Source organism: Otolemur garnettii, unplaced genomic scaffold (assembly GCF_000181295.1).
Source record: "Otolemur garnettii isolate 467f Iridium unplaced genomic scaffold, OtoGar3 scaffold00016, whole genome shotgun sequence".
Lineage (NCBI taxonomy): Eukaryota > Metazoa > Chordata > Mammalia > Primates > Galagidae > Otolemur > Otolemur garnettii.
This window is the reverse complement of record NW_003852411.1, coordinates 14,223,715-14,236,953: the sequence shown is the minus strand read 5'-3', so window position 1 is coordinate 14,236,953 and position 13,239 is coordinate 14,223,715. Positions and strand designations below refer to the sequence as shown.

Here is a 13,239-nt window from a genome sequence, read left to right as displayed (position 1 = left end):
TTGTGCTAATTCTTCTTTGAATTTAGGATTTAGTGTAGGATTTAATAGGATTTAGTGGTGAAGCCATTTGGACCTGGGCTTTGCTTTGTGGATAGATTCCCAGCATTTACATAGTAAACTATATTGAATTTTAGAACACTCACTCTGACAACCAAGTGGAAAATCCACTAGAAGAATGCTGTATTGAAACCACTTAGGGACTTATTATAAGAATAAATTGAGAAATGAAGAGGACTTAACCTAAGGCATGTGAATAGAGAAATGGAGAGAAAAATCGGAGAGATTTTTAAAATGTAGGCTCCACAAATTTGATGTATAGGATGTGTGTGTGAGCGAGAAAGGAAGGCTATGTTTCTGATGTAGATTGTAAATTAGTCATCCAATTCACCAAGATTAGGAGACACAAGAGAAAGAAAAATTGGGGAAGAGATTATGTATTTAGTTTGGCATATTGGCCTTGAAATAGCTATTACAAATTAAGTGGACTTATTTAACAGGCATGTCAGTAATGTGGGAGAGAAGTTCTGGATAAAAAAATAGGGAGACATCAGCATATGTGCTAGCCCTGAATCCTGATGAAGCTACCATGGGAAAATATATAGCATGGGAATAACTGAGGGCTAAGAATGGATCCCCAACATTTTCAAGGGTGACTAGAGACAGAGAAACAGGAGGTTGGAGGAAACTCGGAGGTTGGAGGAAACTCAACAGAATGATATCACAAGAAGCCAGCTTTGGCTACATCATGCAGGTTTTGATATGTAACAATTTTTATTATTTAGGTTAGATATATTTTTAAACCCTCATTTTGGCTTCTCTTTTGACTCAAGATTATTTAGAAGATGTACGAGTACTTTCCAAACATTTCAAAATTTATTTTGTTCTTAGTTGGTCTACCCCAATCTTTTTCTGTTATTTTATACAGTCAACATCTGTTTAGATTTATCTACATACGCACACGTTCTATTTGTCTAAGGAAGATAAACCACTGCTAACTGTAATACCTGAATCTTTGCTGACTAAGGAGGGGAGAGCTGTAATGCAAAGTATAACCTCTCTGAACAAAGTAAGGGATGTTCACAAATAGGTTATATGGAAACTTAGAGTTTAGAGACAAAAAAAATTTAAGAAACAAGATTATTTAAGAAACTTTAAGAAATGAAATTGGTTTACTTTTGGCTGCGGAAGCCTTGTTTATGGAGCGAGACTGTTGTTAATTGGCTAGCTTTTAGGCAGTGTGGTCACTAGAGTACGAATGTTGCTAATTGGCTGACATTCTGAGGTGAGACACTATCATGGCTGATTTTCCTTTTTTTTCCTGTTTCACAGCAGCAGTTTTATTTAAAATTAAGAGAATATATAATTTCAGGACTCTTAAATAATTCAACACCTTACTGAAAGGAAATGTGGAAAACTCTCCAGTTTACTTTATGAAGCCAAAATAACTACATGTATGATATCAAACACAATAAATATAGTACAAATAAATTCATAGACAGTGTCTTATTTATGATTATAGGTACGAAATTTATAAATAAAATAATAAGTATAATGTAGCAAAGATTAAAAACAAAACAGAATACTTTAAACAAGAGAATCGATTAAGCCCAAGAGTTTGAGGTTTGTTTTTTTTTTTTATTAAATGATAGCTGTATACATTGCAAGGTGGGCAAAGGACTTGAAAAGAAATTTCACCAAAGAAGATAGGCGTGCAGCCTATAGATATATGAGTTTGAGGTTCTTGTGAGCTGTCCACCGAGGGTGACAAAGTGAGACTCTGTCTCAAAAAAAAAAGAAAAAAAGGGAAGAGTGTGGTGTAAGCAGATAGAAACAGATGAACTAATTCGAGAATCCATATTACAAGGTAGAATTTGATGGATGGATCATTTAAAAAGTGATGTTTGCATATATGGATCCATCTTATGTACAGTGAAATTCATAAGAAATTAGGACTTAAATATAAAGAAACTGACCAAGAGTTAACATCTATAATACTCAAAGAGATCTTGAGATGTGGAGATTATCCTGTATTATCTGGTAGAACCTGGACTCCTTAAAAGAAAGAGTCAGTGGGAGACATGGCTGTGGAATAATGGTTAGAGAAATGCACTATTCCCAATTTGTGTTGTTTTAAGATACCAAACTTATGGGAATTTGTTGTGGGAGTTTACTATGAGAGATATTGAAAATCCATCTAAGCACTTTGATTCAATGTGTCATGTGTTCCTTAAGAATCCTTCCCAGTAAAGTGTTCCAGGCAACCCTGGGTAGCAATGTCCCAGGCAGCATTGATTGGCACTCTTATTCAATATAAAACTACTGTACATGGGAAAACACAATCTTAATTTTCTGTAGCAGTAATAATGTAGTTATAGACAAAATGATAATACCTGCCAATTAGAAGATAGTCAGCCCAAAGTTGCTTCAGGTTTTATATTTTAGATTCAACCAACCACAGATGGAAAACATTCAGGGTAAAAAACAAGAATAGCACAAGTGAAAAAACCCACAATATAACAACTATTTACCTTTACATTGCATTAGGTAGTGTAAGTAATCTAGAGGTGATGTAAAGTATACAGGAGGATGTGCACAGGTTATACAAAAACACGGTCATTTTCTATGAGGGACTTAAGCATCTATGGATTTTGGTATTCAAAAGGGTCTTCAGGGCTGGCATGATGGCTCACACCTGTAATCCTAGCACTTTGGGAGGCTGAGGCGGGTGGATAGCCTGAGCTCAAGAGACCAACCTGAGCAAGAGGGAGACCCCATCTCTAAAAATAGCCAGGCATTGTGGCAGGCGCCTAGTCCAAGTTACTTGGGAGGCTGAGGCAAGAGAATCACTTGAGCCCAAGAGTTTGAGGTTGCTATGAGCTATGACACCACAGCACTCTCCCAGGGTGACAAAGTAAGACACTGTCTCAAAAAAAGGGGGGAGAGCCCTGAAATGAGCTCTTCCTGGATACTGAGGGATAATTGCATAGAGCAGGCAGAAAAAAATAAGGTAGCAAATAGAGGAAGTCAAAATGATGAGTGACGGTGAAATTAACAGATCATCTTGAATATTCCTAAAAGTTCAAAACATTTCTGATGAAGGCAATGAAAATATTTAATCAAAGAAAGGAAAAAACACTTTGCTTTTTAATTATTTCTCTTTATTAAACTCTGAGATGGGAGCATTTTCATTTCTTATTTTGCAGATGAAATGAAGAGAGGGTATTTTACCATGATGCCACAGTGAATCTGTTTAGGGAACCACATTAGGATCCAAACTCAATCTTTTTCCAGACAAAAACTCTAAATTTCATGAAAACCTGATCAATGATCTTAAAGCTGATTCAGGAACTGTTATGTATTTATTTTTGTCATTAACTATCCCATAAGCACAAAGAAGCTGTTTATCATCATTGTACTCTTAACAAAATAACTTAGTGAATTAATGCCTATCACGGAAGACTGTAGTTGATAGTTTCTGGTTTAATGCATTTGATTCTCAGCTTAGAGAAGACAAGACACAAAATATAAATTGTCATCGAATAGATAGTCCATTAGTCTTAAAAGCATCAATTATACAGTGTTTATTTCCTAAACATTTATTTAGGAACTACTCTCTGTAAGGTTTTCTGTTAGGCAAGCTGTAAGATAATAAAAAACTGCCTTTCCCAATAGGGTTTTATGATATTAAAGTAGTAATCTTGCAAATACTTCTAAAAGTTTATGCTTTTCTCACTCTTCTAGGTATCTCTAAAATTCTTCCATATTTGATTGGTTCTCTTGACTTCTGTTGTTTTAAGCTGGAAACCCTCCTGGAGAATCCTCATACAGCTCTTGAAGAATGGGGAGGAGTTAATGAAAAAATGAAGGAAATGAAATCACAGTTGGACTCCTTATTAAATCTTATTGGCATTGTGCCAGAATATGTAGACATGGATTCTGGCTTGTAAGTTTCCATAATTTCTTTTTTTCTTTTGTGAGACATTTTAAAAAGCTTTATTGTGACATAATTCACATATCATACAATTCACCCTCTTAAAGTATACGGTTCAAGGGCTTTCATTATATTTATAGGTATGAGCAACCATTACCAGTCGATTTTAGAATATTTCATCATTTTGGAAAGAAGCTTTATATTCGTTAGCTATCATTCTGTTACCCTTCATCCTCTTCTACCACCCTACTCCCAGTCCTCAAATCTTTCTATCTCTGTTGATTTCCCTGTTCTGGACGTTTTATTTGAAAGGAATCACATACTACCTGATCTTTTGTGACTATCTTCTTTCACTTAGCATAATGTTTTTAGGGTTCATCCACGTTGTACAGCATGTTTCAGTGTTTAGTTCATTTTTATGACTGAATAGTATTCTATGTATAGATATACCACATATTTATCCATTTGTCCATAGCTGGATTTTAGGATTATTTCCATCTCTTGGCGTTGATGAATAATCTTGCTATAAATATTCATGAACAAGCTTTTTGTGGATGGACATAAGTTTTCGTTTTTTCTTGGGTATATACCCAGGAGTGGAATTGCTGTATCATAAGGCAATTCTATCTTTAACAATTTGAGGAATTGCCAGATTGTTTCCCAAAGTGCTTTTGGAAAACCTATACCATTTTATATTCATACCAGCAGTGTATGAGGATTCTGACTTTTCCACTTATTCTCTACTACTTATAATCTGACTTTTTGTTTTGTTTTATTTTGAGATAGGGACCTGTTCTGTTTTCCAGGAAGGAGTGCAATGCCATCATAGCCCACTGCAGCCTTGAACTCCCGGGCTTAAGTGATCCTCCCACCTCAACCTTCCTAGTAGCTAGGATTAAAGGCATGCACCACCATGGCGGGCTAATTTCTTTTTTACTTTTTGTAGAGTTGGAGTCTGGCTATGTTGCCCAGGCTGGTCTTGAACTCTTGGCCCCAAGAGGTCCTCCTTTCTTGGCCTCTCAAAGAGCTGGGATTATAGGCACAAGCTATTGTGCCTGGCCTATTATCTGACATTTTCTTTCTAACTGTACTGGTGGTGTGAATAGGTATTTCACTGTGGTTTTGATGTACATTTCCCTAGTGACTGATTAACAGTTAGCCTTGTTTCATGTGTTTCTTGGCTATTTGTTTATTATCTTTAGGGGAAATGTCTATTTATTTCCTTTGCCCTTACTTTAGCTGGGTCATTTGTATTTTCAGTGTTACTCAGTTAAGTGAATTCCTTATATATTCTGGATATACAGTACAAATCCCTTTTCAGATATATAAATTGCAAATATTTTCTCCCATTCTATAGGTTGTATTTTCACTTTCTTGAGAGTGTTGTCTAAATGATCATAAGTTATTAATTTTTATGAAGTTCAACTATTTTGTTGTTGTTGCTTGTGCCTTTGGTGTCATATCTAAGGATCCTTTGCCAAATCCAAGGTCATAAAGATTTACTTCTGTTTTCTTCCTGAGTTTTATAGAATTTGCACTGACATTAAAGTCTCTGATCCATTTTTAGTTGACTTTTGTACATGGTATGAGGTAAAGGCCTAACTTCATTCTTTTACATGTGAATATCTAGTTGTACCAGCACCATTTGTTGAAAAGGCTATTCTTTCTCCATTTAATGGTATTGGCACCTTTGATGAAAATCAGATGGCCATACGCATAGACTTATTTCTGAACTATCAATTCTATCACATTGGTCTACATGGCCAACCTTGTGCTAGTACCATATTTACTAGTACATTGTCTTGATAACTTGCTTTGTTGGTAGGTTTTTAAATTGGAAAATGATTCCTACTTGATTCTTCTTTTTCAGGATTATTTTGGCCTGCTGGGTACTTTGGCATTACATATAAATTTTAGAATAAGCTTATTTTTACAAAGATGTCAACTGGTATTCTGAAAAAATTTTGTTGGATCTGTACATCAGAATGGATTATTGCCATCTTGAAAATGTTAAGTTTCTCATATCTAAATATGGAGTATTTTTCTAATTATTTGGATCTTTTAAAATTTCTTTCCATATTGTTTTAGAGTCTTCTGAGTATAGGTTTTATATTTCTTTTGTTAAATTTATTCCTTATTTTTTGATATTATTACAAATGGGATTCTTTTAAAAATATTTCACATTGTTCATTGTGACATATATTGGAATGCAGTTGAATTTTGTGTCTTGATCATATATCCTGCAACCTTTTGAACTCATTAGTTGTAATATTACTTTAAAGGATTCCTTAGTATTTTCTATATATAAGATCATGTTACCTGTGAGTAGGATTAAAAACATGGATGCCTTTGATTTTGTTCTCTTGCCTAATTGCCCTGATATAACCTCAATATGATGTTGAATGGAGGGTGTGAGAATGGACATCTATGAGCATGGATTGGGTGGAGGAAGGGAGCCCCCACTTCTCAACTGCATTTGCCCAGTACCTAGATTCAGTAGCAGATAGTTGGGGACAGAATAAGAAATCCTGATGTCCTGGAGGGAGAGGGAGCCCTTTGTTCTTCTTGCCTGCACCATTTGAAAGTGCAGTTTCTGCCTCAGTAAGCTGAGGAAGAGAAGGGGAGGGCTTGGTTCAAATACCATAGATTCTTGCCTTACTGAATCTTCATAGGTTTTCTTGAATAGATGTGTCTGCAGTTTTTGTTTATCTTTAGCACTGTTTCCAGAAGCTTTAAATGGTTTCTTAAAATAATTTTTTTTCATCATCTTCACTGGGGAGTAGTAAGCCAGCCTTGCCTCTCAGGCTGCTCATGTGGATATGCTGGAAGTCAATCATTGAGAGAATTTTAAAATTTCACTCTTCTCATTATGTTAGAAGACCCTACTGGCCCAGAAGTGAATATAAAGGCTGGTAAGTTTTTGCAGTAGAGAGCTAATATTGAAGGCAAGGTCTGCTTTGCCCAAGGTGCATCATACCAGTTGCTATCTACCTGGGGGTTAGGAAAGGCCTTATACTAGGTAATTCAAGGCTTTGACTCATCTTTTCCTGAATTCTCAAATAATCGTCACACCTAAGTTTACTATGCCGAGCCACATGAAATTATTTCTCTTAACTGATAGTTACTTTTATACTTTAAGCAAATTACGTATTTTTATTTTACCTTTTTTTCCTTCAGGGTACTCCAAGAAAATATATTTAACATGATACAAAACTGGCTTTTGAAAATAAGCAATGAAATCAACAACGGTAACGTTGAACTTCAGCGCCAGGTATGTACATAATGATTTGTGAAGTTGTATTTTGCTTTGTCTAGGGGTTTTCTTCAAGGAAAAACCAGGCCCTCCCCTGTCCAATGAGGAAGGAGGTAGGGAGGGCAAAATGGAAGCTCATATAACAATTTCTCAAGTGATTTTTAGTGCATTTTTAAGTTCAGAAAGTCCCTGCCTCTGGAATGGTATATTTGAGATGAGTAGTTAGTTTTTGAGTTCTAATTATTATTTCTGCTCTTTACTGAAGCTCAGTTTGCTGATTTTTTTTTTTTTTTTTGGAGACCATCTTACTGTGTCACCCTCAGTAGAGTGCCATGGCGTCACAGCTCACAGCAACCTCAAACTCTTGGACTTAAGTGATTCTCTTGCCTCAGCCTCCCAAGTAGCTGAGATTACAGGCACCTGCTACAACATCCAGCTTTTTTTTTGTTGCAGCTGTCATTGTTGTTTAGGAGGCCCAGGCTAGGTTTGAACCTGCCAGCCTCAGTGTATATGGCCGGCAGCCTACCCACTGAGCTACGGGCACCACCAGTATGCTGATTATTTTTCCTCAATGGAATTAATCTGCGATGTGACCATTTTAAGGATTTATATCAGCCAGTCCGTTTCTGGCTGAAGGGATGGCAGAAACATGTTACTACCAGGAATGATAAGATGCCACAATACTATTGGTCTGTAATTACTAGAACAAATGGAATTATTCCATAACAATTATTCCCTAATTCTGAAGAGCTAAACCTGTAGACTTCTTAACCAGCACAACATGAAATAATAATTTCTCAAGGGTGTCTTAGTTTACTACATTCATTCCCACTTCCTAGTGTTATTTGTAATCTAAATTTACACAAGAATCTCTTATTATAAGTAAACTTAATGTGTAAATATTTGATCTTACAAAATTGATAACATGAAGTGAATTCATTTTAATGTTGCTTAAATTAGAAATTTGAAAGGCAGGGGACATCATGCTATATGGGAATACTACTGATGAAACATATTATAGTTCTATTAAAATATTATACCATACAGTTACCAAGAGTTGAGGAGTAATTATGTTAAGGCTGGGAATATGAATCCTCTGGATTCATACCAAGCTTGGGAAAAATTCTTATGACAACCAATATGAAGAAGAAAAAGGATAGCAGTGTGCCTGTCACATAGTGGGACTCAGTAAATATTTGTTGAATGAAGTTAGGAAGAATATTTGAACATTGTTGATATCTCATGGTGCTACCTAAACCACTTCTTTGGCAAAATACCTTCAGGGATTTATCTCTATAGAATCATATACTTAATTTTTTGTATTCTAGAATTCAATTTTTATGATATAGGGTTATTTAGAAAGTGCTTTTATATACCTCTTTATTTTATTTATTTATTTTTTTGAGACAGAGTTTCACTATGTCCCCCTCAGTAGAGTGCTGTGTTGTCAGCTCGCAGCAACTTCAAACTCTTGGGCATAAGCGATTCTCTTGCCTCAGCCTCTTAAGTACCTGAGACTACAGGTGCCTGCCACAACACCAGCTATTTTTTGTTGTTGTTGTCACTGTTGTTTAGCAGGCCTGGGCCAAGTTTGAACCCACCACCTGGGTACATGTGGCCAGCGCCCTAACCACTGAGCATGGGCTGCCAAGCCATACCTCTATTTTAATACTAAATTATTATGATGTAATTTATCTGTGTAAAAAAGCTTGCAAAGTTATGAACTCAGGTGCCAGCCACATACACCTAAGGTGGCGGGTTTGAATCCCCAACCCGGGCCTGCCAAACAACAATGATGGCTGCAACCAAAAAATAACCAGGCGTTATGGCGGCCGCCTGTAGTCCCAGCTACTTGGGAGGCTGAGGCAAGAGACTCGCTTGAGCCCAGGAGTTGGAGGTTGCTGTGAGCGTGATGCCATGGCACTCTACCCAGGGGAATAGCTTGAGGCTCCGTCTCAAAAAAATAAAATAAAATAAAATAAAAATGGAAAAGTTTGTCTTTTTTTCACCTACCATTTATTTTTCTTTCTTTTTTTTTTTCTTTTTTAAAATATATCTTGGAACATTTGTTTTCCTTTCTGATCCATTTTCTTACTCTAGTTATTGTTGTTGTTGTTTTTCTTTTTCCCCTTAACTTATTCTCTACTCGTAGCTGTCTAAAACAATGGTCTTTACACATTTTTTATCTTTGTACCATTATCCCAAAAAAATCTTTGAGTAAATAATAGTAATTTTTAACTTACTATTTATAATTTATATTCAAGAACCAGTCGATTGATATACTTTATATATTATAAAATGTATACAAAAGTCAAAAAGTAAATAGTATTTTAAAATAATTTTTAGTATTGGTTCAAAAAACAGATATGATTGAATGAGCTTCATAATTTTTTGTAACACAGGTTAATACTTAGTGGCAAAGCTATTGGAAGGTCTGCTTCTAAGTTCTGCTTATTTTAATACTTGCTTTTAATGACATTACCATCATTAAAATTCATGTCACAAAGAAATATAAATCCAAATTGAAGAAGTGCATTATTGACTGTATTTGTTGAGTAATAATACTCATTCTTCTATTCCATCAGTCAATTATGCCAAGTTTTTTAATTGACTAGTAAAATTTCCTATCATAATGTCAATCAGTTGTTCTTGAAAACATTAGACAGTAGAGCATTTCTGTACAAGTATTTTAACAGTGTGTTCAGGCTTTTGAAATACTTTCCTTGTAGGATTTTAAAACGGATTAGAAATTTACTTCTAGATTTTTGAACATATACATTTGAGACTTTTAAAAGATGAGCTCTGTATTATTTCCAACAACAAACTCAGATAGAAATATTTCCAACTGTCCATTTTCAAAATGATCTCTCTATAGTGTTTCTTTTACTCATTGTTTACTTCACTTATATTTTGAAGGGACAAATAAGTATCCTTTTTCATTTTTTTAATATCAGTTAGAAGAGGCAAAGTAGCCACTTATCATCCCTGAAAAGATTAAAAGCCACTCATTGTCTCTGAAAATTTGGAACAAGTTTTTTCTTATATGAACTAAAAATAAAGTTCTAAGCCCTCTGCTAACTGAATGGACCCCTCTTGGCCAAGAGGACCCCACAAATACCTTAAAACTGAATTCTCAGACATGTCAGGAGAGTTAAAGTACAATTACATGTGTATATTTCCCTTCATAAATATTCATGAGTCTTCTCATAGCTTTTTGAATATGTCCCTTCCTGCTCAATGGGACATATTGTTCCCTTCTGTCTCTTCTTTGATGCACCAGCCTGGCCCGTACCTGGGGCTCTGCTTCCCCAACCTGTTGGAATGACTGCCCAACAGGCTGCTACCCTTTATGAAAAATAACACCCTCTTTTTTCCAAAGTATAAACTTCATTAATTACTTTTTTAAGTTAACTTAGAAAACATATAATTCATCATAAAATTCCTTTTAAGAATTTTCTATCAGAATCACAGTAAATCTGTTTTAGTATAAAAATTATTCTATTCTCATTCCATCTCATTAAAAAAATAATGGTTACATATCTTCTTTCTTTCTTTCTTTCTTCTTTCTTTCTTTCTTTCTTTCTTTCTTTTTTTTTTTTTTTTTAAGACAGAGTCTCAAGCTGTGGCCCTGAATAGACTGCTGTGGCATCACAGCTTATAGCAACCTCAAACTCTTGGGCTTGAGCTATTCTCTTGCCTCAGCCTCCCAAGTAGCTGGGACTACAGGTGCTCACCACAACACCCGGCTATTTTGTTGTTGTTTCAGCAGGCCAAGGCTGGGGTCAAACCTGCTAGCCTCAGTGTATGTGGCCAGCACCCTACTCACTGAGCTGTGGGCATCACTATGATTACTTTGTGAAACTAAAAGATACTCTTGTGTTTAATTTGATTTTAATTTTAAATTTATGATTTATTGCATGACCTTGGTTCTTTTTTAAGTCACCCAGAGTCTCTTGAGCATGACCTTGATTCTATCATTTAATCTCTTTAATATTTTTAAATGAAGATAATATCTATTTGTGTTTATTTCATAAGGTTGGTCCAAAAATTGGCTAATATTTTATTTAAATAAAAATAAGTTATTTTAATGACCATCTAAACCATTGCCATATGAAAGAATAGTTAGGAATGTATTTACTTTTATTGAAAAGTAGCAGGGGCATAGCTAGGGGAATGTATGGGAGAAGTATTTTTGACTTGTGAAAAAGACTTATCTTTTTCCTGGAGAAAAGGTTGCTCTTTTTCCAGATATGTTAATTCAGATGTAATATACACTAATCAATATTGCTTTAAGTCATTAACAGCAAAGAAAGAGACAAGAAGTTTGGATGTTTTGTTTTTATTCATTCAACAAACACTTATTAAGCATTTAATGCCTGCTAACTACTATGTGTGCTATTGAGGGATAAAATGATGGCTCATGCTATAAGGAGACACACAGGTTACCTGAGGATAAGATATGCAAATAATTATAATAGAGCTATGTACTAAGTACTATCAAACAGAGGCAAAGTAGAACCAGTGGAAATTAAAGTCTTCTCAGAGTAGATAATGTTTAAGCCTAGAGAAACACTTAGGAACTGACCAAATGGAGAAAAGAAGGTAGAGTGTTTGAAGAGTATGGTGTAATGCTTGCATTTTATAAGGTTTTCTGCATTTTGTTTCTGGGACCCAGAGTCAGCAAACATTGTAATGCAAAGTTTTCCAAACTTGCTCTGTTCACTGTGCTCTTTGAGTTCCAGTATTTTCATACTCCTAAGCTAAAAGAAATACCTCACCATTAAGTTTATTAAGTTCAAACAACTTGCTAAATATTTAACATCCTAATAATTTACTAACTGTTCAGAAAAGTAATATTCATAAATTGAAAGAAAATACTTTTATTTCATGCTCTTTTAATTAAAATATTAATGGAATGCATGTTCTTGTTGGGTACCCTACAACTTCTCTAACAGGGGAAACAGATTGAACACTTCACCTTCACTCTCTGTTCCACATTACTTTCAGAGTACTTGTTTTTATCATACAACCAACATTCACACCAGCTTCAAAAAAATATGTCATCAAAAGTTATATAGTGCATCTAACGTTGAAACTGTGAACTATGTTAAGTTCATGCTGTGTCTGGCAGATGTCACATATCACTGTTATTTCCCTCAATTTAAGAGCCCCTGGTATTGTTGCTGCCCAGCCAGGTTCATCTGCTGGCTGCCAAAGAGAAAGCCAATATCCAAAGATAGTGGATAGCTCTGGTTTATAGCAGAGTATTATTCTGCATAGTGCTAAGTAGAGAGATGGGAGAAATTTCACAAATCCATCTCTCTGAGAATTGAGGAGATATGGTTTTTAAAGACTGGTGAGCATAGGATTAGTCAGCCAGGGTTTGCTAATTGGCTGGTTTTAGGGCAAAATTATTAGTTATTGGAATGTAAGGCCTTGGATGAAGAGTTCCAGACCAGTTGAGTCAGGTCCTTGGCCTAATCGGGTCAGTCAATCCACTGAAATGCAGGACCTGAAAGAAATCTCAGAAACTAACTCTAGGCTCCGAAAGGTGATGTTATTTGTGTAGAAGAGTTAAAAATCTTTATAACTACCAGCTGTGCCCTCTAGAGTAGCAAGTATAGAGAAATAAACAAGGGGACTGTGACCATTATTAAGCAAACACAGTGGCTGATTATTACCTGTATTTTAGCTAAGCCTGTTTCTTCACAGAGTTTGATTATTATTATTTTAACTAGGTCTGGTTCCTTCACCGTTCTGGGGCCCTTACACTAGTTCTTGCCTTGTACTCCTTCATCAGTCTGTAAGGGCAGTTTCAGCATCCTTGTGAATTTGCCATGGAGTCTTGGAATGCCTTAGTACACAAAGTTGGGAGCTGCAGCTTTAATGGGTTATTAATACCCTTAGCCAATCTACAGAAGGAGGGAGTAGGTTAATGTGCTATAGTGAGCAAAAGAAAATAAGGTCAGAGCGGTGCCTGTGGATCAAAGGAGTAGGGCACTGGCCCCATATGCCAGAGATGGTGGGTTCAAACCCAGCCCCGGCCAAAAACCAC

General features: G+C 35.6%; 1 protein-coding gene across 1 annotated transcript in view; it reads left to right on the top strand.

Annotated features, from left to right (window-relative positions):
* Positions 1-13,239, top strand: part of AXDND1 (axonemal dynein light chain domain containing 1) — a 91,368-nt gene that overhangs the window by 55,204 nt on the left and 22,925 nt on the right. The window contains exons 16-18 of the mRNA XM_012802584.2: positions 3,742-3,943; positions 7,109-7,202; positions 12,923-12,987. Of these exons, the coding sequence (XP_012658038.1) occupies positions 3,742-3,943; positions 7,109-7,202; positions 12,923-12,987 (361 nt within the window). The remainder of the gene's footprint in view (positions 1-3,741; positions 3,944-7,108; positions 7,203-12,922; positions 12,988-13,239) is intronic.